Source organism: Tenrec ecaudatus, chromosome 7 (genome assembly GCF_050624435.1).
Source record: "Tenrec ecaudatus isolate mTenEca1 chromosome 7, mTenEca1.hap1, whole genome shotgun sequence".
In the NCBI taxonomy this organism is placed as follows: Eukaryota; Metazoa; Chordata; class Mammalia; order Afrosoricida; family Tenrecidae; genus Tenrec; species Tenrec ecaudatus.
This window is the reverse complement of record NC_134536.1, coordinates 24,554,488-24,574,961: the sequence shown is the minus strand read 5'-3', so window position 1 is coordinate 24,574,961 and position 20,474 is coordinate 24,554,488. Positions and strand designations below refer to the sequence as shown.

At 46.4% G+C, this 20,474-nt stretch overlaps 1 protein-coding gene across 1 annotated transcript; it reads left to right on the top strand.

Moving 5' to 3' along the window:
- The first annotated feature begins 1,279 nt into the window (after positions 1 to 1,279).
- ZC2HC1B (zinc finger C2HC-type containing 1B) lies at positions 1,280 to 18,674 on the top strand. Its single transcript, XM_075554223.1, has 7 exons — positions 1,280 to 1,307; positions 1,454 to 1,515; positions 3,138 to 3,257; positions 4,116 to 4,254; positions 13,079 to 13,218; positions 17,865 to 17,973; positions 18,592 to 18,674. The coding sequence occupies exons 1-7, from the start codon at positions 1,280 to 1,282 to the stop codon at positions 18,672 to 18,674; spliced, it is 681 nt and encodes a 226-aa protein (XP_075410338.1).
- The last annotated feature ends 1,800 nt before the right edge of the window (positions 18,675 to 20,474 follow it).

The window sequence follows — 20,474 nt, the reverse complement described above, 5'->3', positions numbered from 1 at the left end:
CTACTTCTCTTTCCATGACCCGTTTGTTGGAGGTAAGAACTTTTGAAGTGAAAGGGCCTTCATGCCTCAGAGGCACAGCTGCTTCTCTGGCCTTGACCTCCCTCATTTCCATCCTGCTCGGTTGATAACTTCAGACTTGAAAGCTGAGGCCACTTCCCTTACAGAGGTGGCCCTGCTTTTCTGAGTGCCTCGTTTCTATGGCCAGATCCAGCAGCAGCTCAGTCCTGCAGCCATGCTTCCCACAGTCCTGCTCTCCCTGCCCTGCCCTCTCCCCGCCCAGCCCCTTCCTCGCCAATCCAGTCGGACTGTGACTCCATAGACCACAGAGTGTCCCTTGCCCCAGCGTGTCCCTTGCCTCTCCCCATTGCAGGCCTCCAACACCAGCTTCTGAGCTGCCCTCCCCGTTGCTCATCTCCTCCACCCACCCCTCCCCACCACGGTCGCATTAATCTTCCTCCAGCTCTGTTTATGTTCTTCCCACTTGTGTCCTTCACTGCTGCCCTCGCTTGGAGAACAAGTCCAGGTTATTAATCAAATATAAAATGTTCTCTGGGGCCAACCCTCAAACTGCTGTTCCAATCTTTTCCACATTCAAATCTAGATCGACTGCAAGGGAGTCCTATGAAAGGAAGTGTCCCCCCCCCCCCAAGAATTCCTAAATGTTTTGCTTTTCACTTGACATTTTCCTACCTTAAAATTATTTATGTACATACTTTCTCTCTTTTATTAGACTGGACCCAAGTACAGTCTCTCAATGTTTCCACTGTCATGCATACAGCAGATATGGGATTATTTATTGAAGGAGCGAGTACATCTATAGTAGAAACTTCACGCTTGTTTGGCTTACACATTCAACAAGCATTTCAATAGCCCTTTACCCACGGGACAGTCCGCTTGTTGAATGTGGATTTAGTAGGCATCGTCTCAACCTCTCCATTCTGGTCAGATGTTATCACTGGGCCATTGGTGACTCTGTACTAAAGTTCCCACAGCGAGATGGATTGACCCAGGGACTGAAACACAGGAACAATTATAAGAATGGTGGGAGGCCAGGCAGTGTTTCGTTCTCTTGTGATCAGGGTCGCTCTGGGTCAGAACCACCCCTATGGCCGCTAAGGACGACGTCGACATACTAAACGCATACTACAAAATTAACTTTGTACTTAAGTCTAAAGCAGAGTAATCAGACACTCAGTTTAAGGATATTATGCACGTCCAAGCAGATCATTGTGTTATGGTTGCCTGAGGCATATGGCATGCCCTCATTCCGTGAAGTGTGATGTTTATATTAGTAAAGGAAAACACAGGTGAGTTTACAAAGCATCCCCCTCAGAGGAGCGGAGCGGAGCCCACGTAAGAACCCCATGGCTCTCCAGGTCTCCTGCAGCCATCACCTCTGGGCGGGCAGGCAAGCCTGGGGTGCTAACATAATGTACTCTTGGATCTTCTGCAGATGGCAATCGGGAGCTGTTTCCCTGTGAAGTCTGTGGAAGACGCTTCGCAGCAGATGCTCTGGTAAGCAGGCATTGTGTGGACGTGTTTCATTGGAGTGAAATGAACTGGAAAGCAGTGAGGAGGCAGCAGCAGCAGAGATTAGAGACAGATGTGGAGGGGAAGCCGGGGAAGGGGAGAAGGGCGCGCAACCTATGGTGGGCAGGCCCAGCGGACAGAGAGGCAGCTGGATGGCGCCTCATTCAGAAGAGCGACGATTAAACACAGTCCTCTTACTAAAAGGATGCCAGATGGACGTGGCCGTGGCACAGCTGATGATCCCTTGAGAAGCGTTGGCTCTTTGGCCTTTCCCATAAGCGTCAGAAACTCAAATGTCAAGGCCACAGCACCGGGGAAATAAATGAATGAGTCCAGCGAGATGAGCGTCAGATTTGGGGCACCTGGAAACGTGGCTGCTGGCCGAAACGTTGTCACTAATTCTCACAAGTCTTTTAGCTTCCCCCTGTGTTCTGCTTTGCCGTACAAAAAGACAGAACCCTCCCATTTCAGAGTGTTGGTACAATTGGAGCAAAACAGCGCGTGGATGGGAGACCTCTCCTGAGGTCTACTTGCTGCTATCCGGACCAGGTAGATGACTGTGTCATGGCAGCAAAAGCTTGATTTATTTCAACATGAGAGATTCAAACATGTGTGAGGGGCCACTGATGTTATAAAGATAGTCCCAAGGAAGATGATATCATCTAAGATAACAATGCGATTGTTGATTTGGACATTTTAGAACAAGAAGACTTAGAACGGTTCTGGGACAAAAGACTCAAAAAATGAGGTTGTAGGTTTTTATTTCCCTAGGGAACTTGGAAGATGAAATATTTGTTTACCTAATTAACTGAGGTGCCCAGTTCCTAAAGCTAGAGCGGGCCCTCCCAGGCTGCTTTTAACCCAGTACCCACCAATGGGCTGCCTTTGATTTTTGTCAACTCTGAGGCTGCACCCCTGAGAACGGGTCTGAGTCCCAGGGCCCCATTTGAAGAGGATTCACGAAATGTCAAGTGTGTCTTAGGTACTCTTGAGTTTCTACTCTTTGGCCTATTTCTAGCCTAGAGAGTGTTTGATCAAGTGATTTGATATCCCTGTGTCTTTTCGTCTAAAATGATAGGGCTTATTATTAGCCAGGCGGCTCGGTGGTTTGTAGAGACCCTGGGTTGAGACAAAGGAACTGTGTAAATGGTAACTGCTGTGTGTTATACAGCCACCGTGGAAGAATGCCCAGGTTGGAAGACAGGGATACTAGCATAATCCCCAAATGGCACGCCCAGAGACTTTATGTAGGGATCCCGGACGCCTCGGGTTTTGTACTCGAAATGCTGTGTAACTTGAGGGACTGCAGGTTGGAGCGACGAGGGCTCTGCCCACGTTATCGAGCTAAATATAAGAAGCGAGATTGGAAAGCAATCTCTTTCCTGGAGAGGCCTTCCATTGCCCTTGCCCAAGCACAGACTCTCATGATGTGAGGCATGTAGGAGGGAAGCCAGGCGGATCGGCTGTGCTGGGACTTGAGAGAGAATCGATGGGGCTCTGCAGATGCAGCCGAGGCCCTGGGTAGTGGGGGGCTGCATAAGTAGCCAAGAGCCTGAATACTGTATTTGTGCTGTTTTAAAGTACCAATCCCTACCTGCCTCTTCTAGGAAAGGCATGGACCGATATGTAGGAAACTCGTCAACAGAAAGCGCAAGCCTTTCAATTCCCTGAAGCAGAGATTGCAGGGCACGGACATTCCTACTGTGAGGAGGGGCCCTCAAACCAAGGTACTGCTGCTTGCTTCTGTGGTCTCTGCCACGTGGTTCCACACGTTAAAGCCAACGTTGGGCTCTCCGGTATCCTTGCTGCATGATGGCGAAGTGGAATGTCTGTGTACGATCCACCTTGACTGTTTTCTCCGTGATCGTGCACACTTCCGAATGTACTTCAGATCCTGTCTGGAAATGGCAAAAAAGAATCTTGTAGTTATTGTCATTACAAAGCCAAAGCCAAGCTCGCTGACGTTGAGTCGCTTCTGAATGACAGCGAAGCTTATGGTTTCCATATGCACCTATCGTTTCCCAAAACATAAATCTTTACAGGAGCGCACAGCCTCGTCTTTCTCTTGTGAGTTGGCTGGGGGGTTTGAACTGCCAACTTTGCAGTTAGCAGCCTAGCACTTAACCCACTGCACCATTGGGGCTCCTTATACATTGCCATTGGTGTCACTAAATTTAGCAATTTACTTGACAGGAAGTTAGTTTTCTTTTTACCTTTAAGTCTTCCCTGAACATTTGTCATTTTCTGGATTTTTCTGATTTTTATTTTCCCTTCACAGGGATTTATAAATTTTTATATTTATAAATCTATATTTTTATATATTTTCCAAACTCCTTGACATGCTTCTTTTAAGAAAACAAAATTTCACTTCTCTCTGAAGTTCATAGTACTGTTTCCGGTAAATTCAAATCCAAGTTAAAATGATCCAGCTGTAATAGAGAGGTGCAAATTGATGTATAGATTGTTGTAAGAGCTTTAAGAGCCCCCAATAAAATGATTTATTAAAATTTAAAAATTAATTAATTTAAAAAATAGAGAGGGGCATCGTCTAGGCTGGTATTGTTTGTTGGTTATATTGTTTACAGCCTCAACCTGTGAGGACATCAAACTGGAGACAACAACATGAAGACTTCATCAATGCCATTCGATCAGCAAAGCAGTGCACGTTAGCCATTAAGGAAGGCCGGCCTCTCCCACCTCCGCCCCCTCCATCCATCAACCCAGGTGTGCGGCCATTTGGCTTGGTTTTGAAACTTCACTCTTAACCATTGGAGGCAATGCTTGATTTTTGGCCAAGTCATTATGCCTGCCTGCTCTAAAAACTTCAATGACCATTGTACAAGTAATTGTCATAAAATTTCTCTGACCCTACCTTCTTTCAAAGGACCTCCGATAGTGCTGTTGGGTAAGTGGCAAATTGATAACTGCAAGGTTGGTCGTTCAAACCCACCTGCAGCTCTGTGGGAGAGAAATGAGGCTATCTGCTCTGGTAGAGATTTACAGCCTCGGAAACCCTATGTGACGCTGTTATGGATCGGAATCGGCTCAATGGCCCTGGGTTTTGTTTGGTTTCGGCAACTTCTTTCAAGTCAGCATAAAGATTCTACTTTTCCTCTGAATTCTGTCTTAAAATGAGATTGCATCTCAGAGAACATTACACTGCAACGCTCAAGGGGAGGGAAGTCATTCACGGGGCGTGTTGAGGGGGGGCATTTTCTGAGCTGTTAGTTCTTCAGGACCTCCATGGGGTCAGGAGCTCTCGGTTTTTTTCTTCGTTTTTTAATGTGAAGTAAAAATTTTCATAACATAAAATTTACTATTTTAGACACCTTAAGGTATCACCAACTCAATAAACTTTTTCACCCCAAACTTCTATGTTTTTAAACTTTCAAGTCTACAGAAAAGTGGAACAAATAGGACAGTGAACACTCACTCGTTGGCTTTCCACTGAAATTCAAGAATTGTTGACATTGTTCTATATATTTTTTTCTGTCTTTTTCCCTATTTTTGGAAGAACCACTTAAAAGTAAGTTGTAGCCATCATAACTCTTTACCCCTAATTGTTTCAGTATGCATCTCTTCAGCCTAAGTACATTTTCCTGCAAACCACAGTATTTTTATCATACTTAATATATTGGTCCATATCCATATTTTCTCAGTTATGTGAAAAGTGACTTTTAATCATATATAGAACACTCCATCCAACAACAATAGAATGCACATTCTTTTCCAAAGCGCATGAATCATTCTTCAGGATAAACCATATGTTAAGTCACAAAATAAGTCTCAATAGACTTACTAAGACTGAAATCACAAAGTGTACTGCCCAACCACAATGGAATGAAACCATAAATCAGTAACAGAAGGAAAAGTGAAGAATTCACAAATATGTGGAAATTAATACACTAGTAAGCAACCAATGGGTCAAAGATGAAATCACAAGAGAAATTAGAAAACACTTAGAGAAAAGTTTATATAAAAATATACCAAAACTATACATAGCATTATTTTTATACTTACATGCTCACACACACAAAAGTTTTAGCAGTAAATACTTACATTAAATAAAAAAGGAAGATCTCATACCAATAATCTAGCTTTACACCTTGAGGAATGAGAAAAAGACGAGCAAACTAACTCAAAACTAGTGGAAGGAAGGAAATAGGGTTTAGAGTCCAGAAAGAAAGAAAAAGAGCCCTTGACTCTCTCGCCCATTGATTTCAGACAGGTATGCCACGTCCATCCAATGGAAAAGTAATAGGCTCCTCAACAAACCGTGGTGAGTGTCCACATGTGGAGGAATGAGGTAGAACCTTACACTATATAATAAAACCAACTCAAAATTGAGTAGTGAAATAAACATAGGAGCTAAAACTAAAAATCATGAACAAAAAGAGGGATGAATCTTTAGGGTAGTTTAGCAATGCAAATACATAAGCAACCAGAGAAAAACATAGATCAATGAGACATCATACAAATTTTAAACTGTGTGTATCAAAAGGTATTCATTGTCAAGAAAGTGAAAAGACAGCCTGTAGGAGGGGAGGAAATGTCTGGAAATCACACACATCTGATAAGGATTTAATATCCAGAATCTATAAATAATGTCTTTTAACTCCAACAATAAAAGAAAACAAACAGCCTAATTTTAAAATGGCAAAAGGCTTTAATAAATACTTCTCCAGAGAATATATGCATTATTCATTGTTTGGGATTGCTTTTGAATTGATCCAACTGCAAGTGACTTCATGGGACAGAGTTCAATGAGGGACCCCTTAGGGTTCTCTTGGTTGTGATTTTCACAAAAACAGATCTCCAGATATTTCTGGTGCAGACCTGTCTGGGGGATTTGTACAGCCCACCTACTGATTAGCAGCTGAGTGCTTAACCGCTGCGCCACCAGCGCTCCTTTAGTCATCATCAGGAAGTACTATAGGTCGCTGTGCGTCAACTTGAGGGAGTACAGCAACAACAATCTTTTGTCCCTAACAGTTTTCATGTGTGAGTTGACTGAAACTTTTTTTGGTTATTCTCAACTGAGTGGAGTTTCATCCCATATTCTGAGACCTGTTGTATTGACATTTCTGTAAGAAACCAGATCGGTCTAAGGAGGGGCGGGGGTAAATTATTATCAATTTTTGTTTGTCTTAGAAAAATCTTGATTGCTCCTTTACTTTTGAAGGATAATTTTGCTGGGTACAGAATTCTAAGCCAGTATTTCTTTGGCTTTCAAGGCTTAAATGTTTTAATTCGTTCTCTTCTTCCCTGCATGGTTTCAGATAGCAACTTCTTCACTGTTGTCATGAATGTGAGATGTTAGTAGGGAGAGATCAGCCTGTAGGGCTAAGTGTCAGTTGTAGGCAGTCCCACTGGACGCCCAGTTTGGTCACCACCATTTGTCAGAGGGGCTACCTCTTCTCCATTGAGCAGACTTCAACCCTGGGCCAAAGACAAGCTTTATCACGGCCGCCTGGGTTCATGGGCAGTCCCTGAGTTGCGAATAAGATCTGTTCCTAACTGCGTCTCTACGAATTGGTAGGTCAGTTATAAGAGGTATGTATGTGTGGCTCCTATTTAACCTTGCTTTAGTGCAAGAAAAGGGCCTGATGCTTTTTCAATGGTGTCAAAGCTGCTTGTGCAGCAAGTGAAGGGGGTTGGGATGAGGAACTTGCTACAAGTAGGATTAGGTTGAGCTCAGGATAAAGCAATCTATTTATCGGCTTTAGGATTTCCCATAAGTTTTTACATTTTATGTGTGCACTTTACATCTTATGGGGACACGTACACTTATATGTAAGCTATGCATTTCAGTGTAAATCAACCTATTTAGATGTAAGTTCAGGATAAAAATGAAGAAAATTAAAACAAGTCCACAAGAGCCAAAGTACAACTTTGAGTCCTTCCCACGTGAATGTTCAAGAACATCCCAGGAACAGATTTGACACATTGAACACTAATGACAGGAGACCTGCTGAGCTGTGGGAGGACATCACGACCATCATTCATGAAGAAAGCAAAGGTCATTAAGGAGAAATGAAGGAAAGAAGAGATCGAAGTAGATGACAGAAGAGATTCAGAAACTTGCTCTTAATCATTTGCTCAGGCAAATGGAAGAACAGATGACATCAAAAAGCTGAATAGAAAATTCCAAAGGGCAGCTTGGGAAGACAAAGCCAAATATTATAATGAAATGTCAAAGACCTACAATTAGAAAACCAAATATATGCTCAGCATATATAAATGTGCAATCAAGATGAATCGATAATTATGATTATTGGAATGCAAAAGTTGGATATGAAGGAGGACTCAGACTCACTGCCATTGAGTCAATGCCAACTCCTAGCGACCCTCTAGGACCAGGTAGATTGCCCTGTGTGTTTCTGAGACTGTGACTCTTGATGGGAGTACAAGGTCCCGTCTTTGTCCTTCAAAGGACAAGTAGTTATACAATATGCCCTTGGTGATACCGACTACAGTCAAGATCGCCTGATTGGACTCCGAAGGACTAACAACTTATTAACTGGGAATTCTTTTTTAGCAACACGGTTGTTCACTATGAACAAAGAACTCACCGGACAGATTACATAGGAATAAAATAAACCACAGGCAGTTCTCAATTTATGATGTATTCCAATTGCAATGAATCACACAAGCATTTTGTGTCTCTGTGTGTGTAAACTTTTCTTATCATTAGTGTACCTTCCTGGGAGGGAGTTCTGGGAAAATTCATGCAGGGAATACAGAAAAACTTGCTGAGTTATTTGAACACATTCCAAGCTTTTGATCCAGATCATGTGATGGAAGCCACCAGTAGGGAATTTGTCCGTATTTGACAGGCACACAATCTCACAAAGAAGGGGAATTATAGATAAGGCCTTAATTGGTTTTGAAGAGGAAAGAAATGCTGAAGAAGAAAAATAATGAGGAAATGGGAGGACAGCAGATGTCAACATATTTTTTTCCAATGAAGGGATTTGGTGCTGTTTTTTTTCCTAAACAAAATCAGGAGCTTAAGTTGCTTGAAAACACAGACCTAAATGCTGATGATGATTCTTGCTGATGAGCAGACTCAGGAAACAGTGAGTTGTTACACAGGAAACTGTGAAGAAACAAAGAAAATAATCATCCTGGTCACTCACGCTGATTTTCTGATTGAAAACACCATCTCTATTTCCAGGGATAATCCACAGGATTAAGAACCTTCCACAAGTGGAGTTTATAACTGTATCTTTGTGAATGTTTTATGTATGCATGTATTAAAACATGTCTGTAAGTTCCTGCGTAATGTTTCCAATCCCCAAAGGCAAATACAGATTGCACTGATAAAGATGCTAATAATAAAGTCAGTAACAATGCAGAGGAAAGGAGAAAGATATTCTACTTTTATTAGAGACTGACTTGTAATGGAGTCATTAGAAGAAGATTGCGCCATAAGTCAGCAACTTCTGTACATTCATGAAGAGATCGTGGAGAAGTGTAGCATCAGTGGTCAAGACAAATTAAGGGGACTGACTATGGGACACAGCCGTGTAAACTGAATCTGAAGAAAATCACAGCAGGCTCACCAGAGCCCACATACTCCCTGAGTTCAGAGACCGTATCCAGGATCTTAGTGGCCAAAGGCCAGAAACGTCGTGGGAAACACTAAAGACATGACACCTGAACAAAGGGAAACAAGTAAGAGGCCAAAGACAGGAAAGACCAAAGAAAGACATCAGAAGAGACGCGGAGCCTTGCTCTTCAGGGTCCAGGCACTAAGTGAACAGAAGAAACGAAGTAAAAGTGCTGAACAGGAATTTTCAAAGAGCAGCTCAAGAAAACAAGGTAAAATATTGCAGCGCCACATGCAAAGATCTGGGGTTAGAAAATCAAAGGGCGATGAGGATTTCTCAAGCAGAAGGACCTGGAAAGTCAAGGCTGGTGTTGCCACATGGAAGGGCTCAAGGAGTAAGATTTAAGACACAGCAGGTATGCGTTATGACATGTAAGTTATCTCTCAAAAATGTCATTTGAAAAAAGATTACAATCCTGGCTCTGGCATAGGGAGCAGGAGGTCATTTTCTTCAGTAGAAGATGCACAGTCACTCCCTATTCTTCCACCAGGTTTGAGAAACTCTGCTTCCTACTCAACTAATAAATAAAACAAAATCTCACAATCATCATCCTATTAAAGCCAACTGAAAGCAAAACGATCCGAGCTTCCATTCCAGAAAAATATATATATTTTTAAGAATTGCCTCCTGTTTGTTGGTGTGTTACTTGTTGGGTCGCCAACCACAAGGTCAGCAGTTCAAAACCACCAGCTGTTCTGAGGAGAAAGATGAGGCTGTCTACATCTGTAAAGGTTTACAGTCTTGAAAAACCCACCAAGGCAGTTCAATTCTGCCCTATAGGGTCACTGTGAGTTGGAATTGACTTGATGGCAGTGAATTTGAATTTTTTGGAATGAAAATACAGCTTGAAATAATGTGCTGCTTTAGATGCTCTGTCAGTATGTGAGAAGCGTGCTCAGGCAGCGAGTTTCATACAGTTAACACATATGTCCTGAGAAAGGTCTTCATTTTTATAACAAGGCTTTATATCTACAGGACTGACAGCTATCTGATGGTTCTTAAGTTGAGGAAGTGCAGCCATGGCCCCGTCCTGCTCTGTACAGGTCTCTGATTATTGTGTTGGAGCCACAAGGCAGGAAGTAGGGTTGCTGGCTTGTTTCTTCTCTTTTTCTTCCTTCCTTCCTTCCTTCCTGTCTCTCTCTTTTTAGAATTCTGTTCCTTTTGCAAAGTTTCATTAAATGCACTACTTACTCTTTGCCTTTGTACACTAAACTATAATTGTATAATGCGGTTCCTTCCTGGGTCCTTATTAAATGCTTATGCCCCAAACCTACTGAAACATACACAAACGCAATCATTTCAATTGTGTGACAATTTGATAATGATCCTCTGGTCTCAAGTCTGAGTGCTAGAAGATTATGTAGCCTGATGTGAAGGACATACGTCCTGATGAGCGTGTAGACATGTTCTATTCCCCAACCCCAGCATTATTATTTATTCTGAGTCTTCCTGCTGCAGTCTTCCAATCGTTTGAATTCCGACGATGTTGCCGCATCTTATGGGGACAGTACTCTCGAGAAGGGTTATGTTTGGCGTTCTTCTGCTGAGGCTGCAGGCTGAGGGCTGCGAGTCAAAGGTTCTCGGGGAAATGAAGCTGCTGCTTTTCCACTTCGGCAGGAGTCCCGGTGGCTTAGTGAGCTACCAATGGAGCCGCCAACCTCAGGGTCAGCACGGGGCTCCTGAGAAAGATGAAATGACTTCCTCCTGTCAGGACTGACAGCCTCGGAAACCCAGGGGTCATTCTAGTCGGTGCTACAGGGTGGCTAGGAGCGGGAGTTGCTTCGATGGCAGTGAGTTTGAGCTGGTTTTTGTGTGTCGTTGACCAGGGAAACTCATTGAAGTCAAGGGACATCATGGAGCTCAATCCACCTATGGTCTGATTATTAGTGCACACCAAAACCACTTTCCATTTCCCAGGGATTTGGAAGTCAAAATAAGTATGACCAGTCTTCCTGGACACTCGGCTGCAGGACTCTTGGCCTGCTTCCTTTATGGAAGGTGCCGAATTCCACTTCTGGGAACTCTCGGGAGACCTGAGATTTCTTTTCCCCATGCATCCCACGGAGGGCTAATTGTCTATTTGCTCAGTCCCCTAAACATCTCTGAAGGTTGTCTTAGTCCTCTAGTCATCTTGGGGCTTTTTGTGTTGTCTCCATGGTGGCATAGAATGCCAAGCACATAGTAGGACGACAGAGGGCTAACAACCTAGTCACTGTCGTAACCACTGTCTATTACCCACCCCTCCGAGCAGGGTTGAGGGTAGCCACATGCCTGATCTAACCTTTGACTTTCCAGCTGGTCAAGTGAAGAACCAGGCACGAAGCCAAGAGCCAAGTTCATCGTGGTTTTTGACCCTGTCCTACGTGCATCCCAAGTGATAATGGCACTTTCTAGTTCAAGTTTCCTAAGTGATGTCAGGCCTTAAACAACTTCTCTGGGATTCTGGCTTTTTCTTTCTTTCTTTTTGGCTTTTGTCTTTGAAAAAGGAAATTCTGATTGCTTCAGGGGACAAGCTCCAACCAGGCTTTACTGTGAGGGGCCTGGATTCTAAGAAGTCCTTGGATCGTTCTCACTTCTCATGTCTCTCACCGGCCAATTCAATTATGTCTGGTAATTGCCAATGAAAAATGACTACAGAACAGTGGATGTTACACAGATCTGCAGAGGCCCAGGTGCCAATAGGAGCCACCTGGGACAGGGGATCACCGAGTCTTAGCTGTTCCTGGCACTGTTTTCCCCTCTCGTCGCTCCTCTCTGCTTTTTCCATTTCTCTTCTTTTACCCTCCACCTTGTGTTCCTTTCCCAAGCCTCCTTCCTGCCTGGATTCTTCGCTTCCTCACTGAGTAGTTCAGTGGGAATGTGCAGCTGCGGCGTTCTGGCCAGCAACCACATCCCCTCAGCTCACAGTGGGAAACAAGCCCTCTCCCTGGGACCTTTGACCCCACCAGCACCACAACCTGGGCTTTTGAATCTTCTGTGCCCTCTGAACGTTTCATGGTCACGTGCTGAGATTCTAGCACTACATTCTGTCCATCGACAGCAGCTAAGCAGCCTGTGGCTCGGGTGGAGATTTCGAGTCAAGGCGACCCCCTGTCAGCAGAGTACTGTGATCCACAGGCGAGGCAGTAACCGATTGCTTTTTTGCAAGTAGCGCTCCAGGCCTTTGGGTGGAACGGATCCTCCAACCTTTCAGTTAAAATCCTCATGTTTGCACCTCCCAGGAACTCACTAAGTTATTCATTTAATAAGAAAGTTTCCCAAATACAGAAAGTTTCCCAAATATCTGTTTTCTAAGAGATAAGCCATGTAAACATGTGAAAGACACACTCATGAATTGAGTGCAGGCAAGATACAAATGTCCCCCTGCCACATCTCTTATTGAACCCTGGTGGCATAGCAGTTACATGTTGGGCTGCTAACCACAAGGTCAGCAGTTCAAATACACCAGTTCCTCGGGAGAGACTTGGCTTTCTACTCCCATGAAGAGTTACAGTCTGGGAAGCCCACAGGGGCAGTGCTACTCTGTCCTACAGGGAGGCTATGAGTTATTGTTGTTTTAAATATCCTTTATTGGAGTCCCGGAATGACTCCCCTTCTAAGTAGACCAGCATGTCCCAATCCGGGTGATACCTTCCACTGGCCACTGAAACGATGGGAAGAGGGGGGCGGGCTGCAAAAGCCGAGCCCCACCCTTCATGCCGGGTCATTTGCTATAATACAAAATGCCTTCATTGTCAGTGGTCTCAGTAATTTCTGAAAGAAGGGGCAGTAAGCCAAGCACATTTGGGAACTTGGGAAATAAAGTATCTCAGACCAAACCTTGGGGCCTCGTTCTTTCATGCTAGAGCAGAAGCCATATATCCTATTGTCCGATTTTTTTGTAGTTGTTTGTTGGTTTAAACATTCATTGCCTTTTGTTGTTATTTGGCATCCAGATTATATTCAATGCCCATATTGTATGAGGAGATTTAATGAAACCGCAGCCCAGAGACACATTAATTTCTGCAAGGATCAGTCTTCTCGCCGAGTCTTCAATCCAGCCCAGACAGCAGCTAAGCTGGCATCCAGAGCTCAGGTAAACCTCGCTTCCCACCCGGTGGTCTTATGCCCTTTCACAGGTCTGGGGCAAGGAGAGAGATTTGTGCAGGAGCTCGAGCACCCATCCTTCTCAGAATTGTGTCTGGGAACCTCATCACCGCACCTCACCCCCATGGAGCTTTGCTGCTTGGGAGGATGCATTCCAATTGACAGCACCTTTGGGTGTCGTAGAAAAAAGAAGATCTTCCTAAAGACATAAACGGTGTTAGCTACAGTATTAGGGTACAACTCTGTATATCCACAGTTCGTTATGAGCCTTAACTACAAAAAAAAAACAAAAAACCCAACAACCCCACAACATACCAGTGATCCTGAAGGTGCCGGTGGGCCAAGTAGGGGACAATGGCCCAAAGAAGAGGCCCTAGAGCTCACGTGATGGGCTTCATGGAGGAGGGGGCTTCGGCCTTTGATTTAAAGCCATGCCATCAACAAGTTGAGAGGGTACACGGATGAACGGAAGCAGCTGTTAGAAATGGTACAAAGAGGTAAAATGAGAACTTGAGACGGAGACAAGGGTCTATAAACATAGATGGAACTGGAAGCAGCCAACAGCTGCATACACGTCAGAGGCCCACCCCAGGGACATAACTTACAGTCCAGCCGAAGAACATAGAGATGGCTCAGACGTGGAGCAGAGATGCCACTGGCCTGAATAAGATTATGCAACACACCGGGCTTTCTGTGTGAGCCAGTATCTCAGGGGGGATGCCCTCCCCCCCCAAGACAGGCTCTGAGCTCTTTCTTCACACCCATTATGTGGAACACCTCCTCTGTGGGGCCGCATAGTCAAGGATTTGCGTTCTAGACAAGGAGGCGAACAATGCCAATGAAAACAATGTGGTGGGGGGTGTAGACAGGAGGGCTTCGGGGGCAGGGGGGCTCATGCTTTCACCTTCAGCTCCCTTTTCCCCTTAAAAATCCAAAGGGGCTTGCTTACCAGCTTGGAACTGGAGTAGGGGTTAGGGTTGGGGGAAGGCACTGCCCACCGGTCCATCATGATAGGGCGTGGCATGGGAAAGTGGCAGCACACTTTCTGGAAGGGCTTCTACTGAACTCGGACGAAAAGGAGGGAAACTTGTCTGGGGAGGTTACCCTAAGATCAGAGGGCAGCTAGGTCGCTGGGCCTAGAAGCAGGAAATGGAACCCAGAGTTTTCTCTGCCATCTGTTCTCTTCCTCCGGCTCTGTTTGCTGCTTTCTCTGTCTGTCTGTCTGTCTGCACACTGGCCCTGGGCTTTTCTGTCCATTTGTAGACTGGAGGGGCATGGACTGGGCTTTCTTAGAATGATCGCCTTGGCGGTTCGTGATGAAGATGGAGCGTCTGGGAGACTCACTGGAAGGCTCCGTCCTCGGGAAAGAAGGAGCGCTTGGAATCAGAGACTGCTAGGAGTGTGTGAGAGCAATAATTCCTGCCGTGAGGGATGGGACTGACGGACTGATCGGGGACGGAGTAAAACACAGGAGGGAGGTCAAGACCAGCCAGCAGGATGGGAGCTCCGGAGGCAGGGCAGGCAGAAGGCCATAAATCCGTGAGAAAGAATGCAGGGGTGGTGGGGGTGGGGAGGCAGGCATGGGATGGGTTTGGGTGTGGGAGGATAGTTGGGATGGCGTCAGCTAGTAAGACTCAGCCTTGACACGGCTGATGGCTCCGGGGGGTAGTGAACTGTAGAGTCAGGACCCTGGACTCATCAGTCAGGTCTGAACTGAAGTTCTACAATTGATTAGCAATTAACTTGGCACATTGCTCTGAGCTTCAGTTTTATCTGTGAAGAGGACGCTGATAGGGTACACCGCTCCAAGCTATTGGTTGGGGGGGGGGGGTTGTTTATAAATACTATCTGTAAAATGCCTTACTCAATGCCAAAACGTGTCCATTCCTCTGCCCTTCCTATAACACATCACCCTACCCTCTTCCTTCTCTGGAGAGTCTGGGTGGTGGAACAAGTAGCTGCTAGCGCGAAGGTTGGAAGTTTGAATCCATTCAGATGTTCCTTTGAAAAGAAACTGGCGATGCACTGGGTTACACATTGGACTGCTCCCTAAAAGCTTGGTGGATGGAATCTGGGCCCCTACTTAAATCTAACACCAGTACAAGAACCATCTGCTCTAACTGTGTGGATACTCCTCCGGCACGATCGCTGACGACAATGTGGGTGCATAAGCAAATGTGATGAAGAAAGCTGATGGTGCCTGGCTGTTAAAAGATACAGCATCTGGGGTCTTAAAGGCTTGAAGTTAAACAAGCAGCCATCTAGCAGGGAAGCAACAAAGCCCACATGGAAGAAGCACACCAGCCTGTGCGATCATGAGGTGTCGGCGGGAACGGGTATCAGAAGGTCAAAAATAAGCAACTGACTCAATGTGAAAGAACATGAATGTAGTGGAGACCCAAAACCCACCTGTAAGATAAATGAACAGTCCCTCTCAGAAGGGTCAAAAGGAAGGGATGGTCTATCCAGGGTCCGGTGTAGCCCTGATGAAACACGTAACTATCCTGTAGTTCTTTAACATTTCCTCCCCCTACTATTATGGTTTTAGTTCTACCTCATTAACCTTGTTAGACTTGCGTGTGGTCATTGGTAAAATTAAGATAGTTTGATGCATGAAAGCCAACATAGGTAAACCCCCCCCCCGAAAAAGTAACAGGAGTAACGGTTTCCTGAGTGGGAGCTGATAGCAACGACGACACTATGACCCCACTCAAGGGAAGCAAACAGCAGAGTTGTAGGTGAATGGATCTATTAGATCGTGTAAGATCTAGCAATATATATGTATATAATAATAAGAAGGGTGGGGCTAGGGAGGGGCTAAAGGGGAGCAGATATCAAGGAGGTCCAGAAGAAGGAGAATGTTTTGACAGTGGCTGGGGTAACAAGTGCGCACTACAGCTTGATGTGACTGAACTATGAAATGTCACCCTATCTGAAGGAGCTCTCGGTAAAATGAGGAAAAAATAAAAGCTTGGTGGAGAAAATCCCCAGAAATGCCACAGGAGAAAGATGAGGCTGGCTGCTTTCTTAAAGATTCACCACCTCGGAAACCCAGCAGGGCAATCCTACTCTGTCCTAAAGGGTAGAAACAAGCAGAGCACAGTGGGGAAGGGGGTGTTTCTGTGTGTGTTGGGGGTGGGGGTGGCTTAGTGCTTAGTCTTTGGCTGCTACCCACAAGGTCCACAGTTCAAAACCACCAGCACCAGCTACTCCACAGGATAAAGATGGGGGCTTTCTACTACCTCAAGAGTTTCAGTCTCAGAAACCCAGAGGGCAGTGTCTACCCTGCCCTTGAGGATTGCTAGAGGTGGGCATTCATTTGAGTTTGGGTTCATTTTTATTTTTGTTTTTACTTTTTGATCTACTTTTGAAAATTAAAACAGCTCTCCCTGGAAAACTCCTATGGACAGTGGTTTGACTGGGACACACACCCCTATAGGATTTCCAGGAATTGGGGGTCCACCCCTCAGCACTGGCTTTGTTAGCTTCCCGTCTCCCTCTGGGAATTGTGTCCTGTGGGTTGAGGGGAGTGCCCTATGGGGCTGGCATTGGACTTGACGTGGGAAAGCTGGTGGGTCCACTTGGCCTTGGCCCTGGCCCAGGCGAGGAGGGTGGGCGCGGGTGGGGTGCGCTTCGTGTTCCTGAGGAAGGCCAGCTGGACACCCCGAGTCTAAGCAGTGACTTGGCCCCCTTCCCCGGCTTGTGGTCCGGAGCTGGGGGTGATTGGGACATGGGGGGTGTGCGCCGGAGCTCTCAATTTCTTCACTCCCCCGGTGTCCACGGGAGCAGCGCTGCTTGCTCCTGGCCACCAGCTCGCAGCCCAGTCTATTCACAAGTGGAGCAAGAAGGGAGGTGTCGTGTTCGCTTTGAAGGGCTGTTCTCGGCACCGCAGAAATGTGTTTCTATTTTAAACATCATCAACTTAAAAAATGTGTCATACCCTTCTCAAAAGAGTCCAATATGGGCCTCTAAAAATAGCTTCCTTTGTTTGGCTGGGGGTGGGGTGGCATGGGGGTGGGGTGGCATGGGGGTGGGGGGGTTGGGGGTAGGGCGGGGGTGGAGGAGCAAGCTGCCTGCTGGTCCTCTCACGGCCACCCTTGCCCAAGGGAGAATTGGCACTCTGAACAGGTTAGCTTGCGATGGTCGTTTCCATGGCAATGGAGTCAGGCGTCAGGAGGTAAGGAGGAGCCCTCGGGAAGGGCTTGTTTGGTTTGCACGGCGCTGTGCATCTGCCCGGGGTGTGGGGCAGCTTGGGATTCCGTGTTGCTCACACTGGCTGCTGCCCACCCATCTCTGGTTCTCTTTGCTGCCTCCGTGCGAAAAGGCAAACTCATCTTCAAGTGCAACGCGAAAGTAAACTCTCCCATAACGACCCTGGTGGAATTGAATGACCCCATCGCTCTGGCTGCAGTGAACTTGACAGGATGCGAGGACCACCCCTCCACGTGCTTCATTATGGGATGGTCACCCCCACCGCAGGCATGGGGTATAGTCTATAGACATGTCTGTCACCTCCCCTGAGGCTCCTGGAGGTGGCCCCCAGCTGCTGTCCGGTGAGCGGAAACAGGTGTCCCGCTTGGGCAGTCCCTGAGATGACCGATTGCTCTCTCTGTCTCGCTTTCTCTCCTCCTGTAGGGTCAAGCTCAGAGGAGTCCCAAAAAGGAGCCGACTGTGACCAGCGCCGTGGGAGCATTGCTACACAGCCGGGCCTTGGAGGCCACCAATGTGGGACCAAACCAGTCAGGTGACTTGGTGACCAGTGAGCTATCCGTGAGGCCCATCAGCAAGGACCACGGTGGACTCTGGGGTTTAGCACGTATTAGACTCAAACTCGAAGGAGATTCAAGGTTGCTTCTGGATACAAAGAGTGTCAGGCACGATAGCCTCCATCACGGCAGCGTGGGGCCTAGTTCATTTAACCCTCACTCGCACGCCCCAGATAGTCTAGTCTGAGGGAAAGTCTAGTCTGAAGGAAAGGGAACGGAGCTTTTGGAGGATAAACTGTGTATCCAGAGCTGGGTGAGCGCTCCCACGCGCCGTCCCTCTTTACAAGACAAGCTGCTCGGAGAAGTGCGGCATTTTTCTTTAAGATCAACATACCCTCTGAAGGCCTCAAGCATGGACTCATAGCCGTACGGGCAGCTCTGATCGGAAGGTTGTTTCTGAAGTCAGCCCCTGGGTGACACGTGCCATGCTGTGCCCCAGCTGCCAACTGAAGGGTGGGTAGTGGGTACCCGTGCTGTGGTGGTGCCAAGAGGTGGGGGTGACCTGCTTCCGTAAAGGGATTGCCATGCTCAGAAAACACAATGAGGTCAGGCTACGCTGTCGCAAAGGTCTCCCTGACTCAGAATCTGCTCCTCAGCAAGAGGCTTGCTTTTAGACCCGGCGCTGTCCGAGGTGGGCACCCGGAACCAGAGTAAGCGCCGCCAGGGGCGCAGTCCCTGAAGGAACAGCACCGACGCGCTCTGATAATGCCACTGTAGTTCCTTGGGACTTGCCTTTTATTTCTTTCTTTGAACTATTATAAGGCTGGGAAAGATTTACAGGTCAGTTTTCCATCCTACAACCCACACACATTTTGTTTCATCTCACTGACTGCAGTCCCCGCCATGCAACTTCTTGTATCCCACTTCCGTTCTTAGTCCTCCTGAGCTTTTTCCTCGGGGAGATGCTGCCCTTTTGATCTCAAATGGCGGATCATTTGAAGGTGTTTTGTTTTTTAACCGTGAGCTAAAAATTGGACGAATGTTTTCAAAATCTCCCACAGCCTTGGAAACCAAAGTCACTAGGTTTTTCCTGATCTGAGAAAACTTGACAGTGAGGTAGATTTTTTTTTCCAAATCATTTTATTCCCCAATACAACTCGTACAACTCATCACAATCCCTCCATTGTGTCCGTCACATTTGTACATTTGTTGCCATCATCATTCTCAAAACAGTTGCTTTCTACTTGAGCCCTTGACGGTGAGGTAGATTTTAATTTTCCTTGAGAGAGAAAAGAAATCGAAACTATTGGTGGGTTTCTGAGGCACATTCTTACCAACAGCCATTTTTCTAAGTGTAACAGGTGCTCTTCAGAGAAGACAGTTTCTTTAAATGCTCGTCTCTCCCTTTCTGAGAGAATAGGACAATGCTGTTCAAGGGAAAGGCATTCCTTTCGCGTTAAGGTTAGTACTTATTTCCCGAGAGGGGATGGTCCTTAATTTACAGACTTCGATTCCGTGGAGCAGGGGTGGAGAAGCGATGCTCTGTGGAACGAGGCTGAGGCTGGGGGACGAAGAGTGGCAGAGTCGGTGATACGTGCAAAGCAGTTCCCTTCTTGGGGGGACATCATCAGAACGGACCGCATTTGCAGACTGGGGGTGCATGGGAAACAAGAAGGGTTGACACCGTGCTGGAAACCTAAAGTCCCTCCCCCTCGAAAGCCACGGTAACCTGTGCGTTGCATAGCAACCAGACCTCTTGACTGGCGCTATGCAGATGCAGCGGCTCTGCTGCTTTGAGTATGCGGCACTTGTGCTCACAGCGCTGGCAGCCACCCAGTCTTCTGAATCAGGCTCCCGAATGAGCTCGCTCCCCTCTTCCAGTGGTCCGTTCCAGGCCTTCAATCGGTGTCTTTTCCCACTTCAATTGTGGTTCTGGTGTGCCCACATTGGACAAAGTCGGGTCCATTCGGATTTCACAGTGGGGGGAGGGGGGGACCAGTTCCGAACCCTACTCTGAAGCCCTGTGTTCCAGTGTATGACGTTCCCAGTATTTTGGAGACACCACTCTGAAAATGGATAAGTGAACCAGAAGATCTAAACAAAATATTATATTTGCTAACTTGTTGGTGGTAGTTTATAACCACTGTGATGATCATTACACAGTAAAAGGCATAGTTCATAACAAACTATGGAGACCTTTGAGAAGATAGGGAATTCCAGAGCACTTAAACCATGCTCATGAGCAACTTGTACGTGGCTGAAGAGGCAGATGTGGGAACCGAACAAGGGAAATTAAATCAGGAAAGGATTGTATCCTTTCACCATACATAATCTATATGCTGAGCAAATCATCAGAGAAACTGGATTATATGAAGAAGAATGTGGCATCAGGATTGGAGGAAGGCTTATTGACAACCTGTGAGATGCAGACGACACCACCTTGCTGGCTGACAATAAGCAGGACTTGACACGCTTGCTGCTAAAGATCAAGGACTGCAGCCTTCAGCGTGGATTAGGACTCGATGCCAATAAGACCAGG

Excerpts from the sequence above, each read along its gene's own strand:
- ZC2HC1B (XM_075554223.1), top strand. The coding sequence starts at position 1,280 with ATGTTTATATTAGTAAAGGAAAACACAG. Across the intron at positions 1,308-1,453 it reads ATTAGTAAAGGAAAACACAG|ATGGCAATCGGGAGCTGTTT; the intron begins GTGAGTTTACAA and ends GATCTTCTGCAG. Across the intron at positions 17,974-18,591 it reads TGTGGGACCAAACCAGTCAG|CAAGAGGCTTGCTTTTAGAC; the intron begins GTGACTTGGTGA and ends TCTGCTCCTCAG.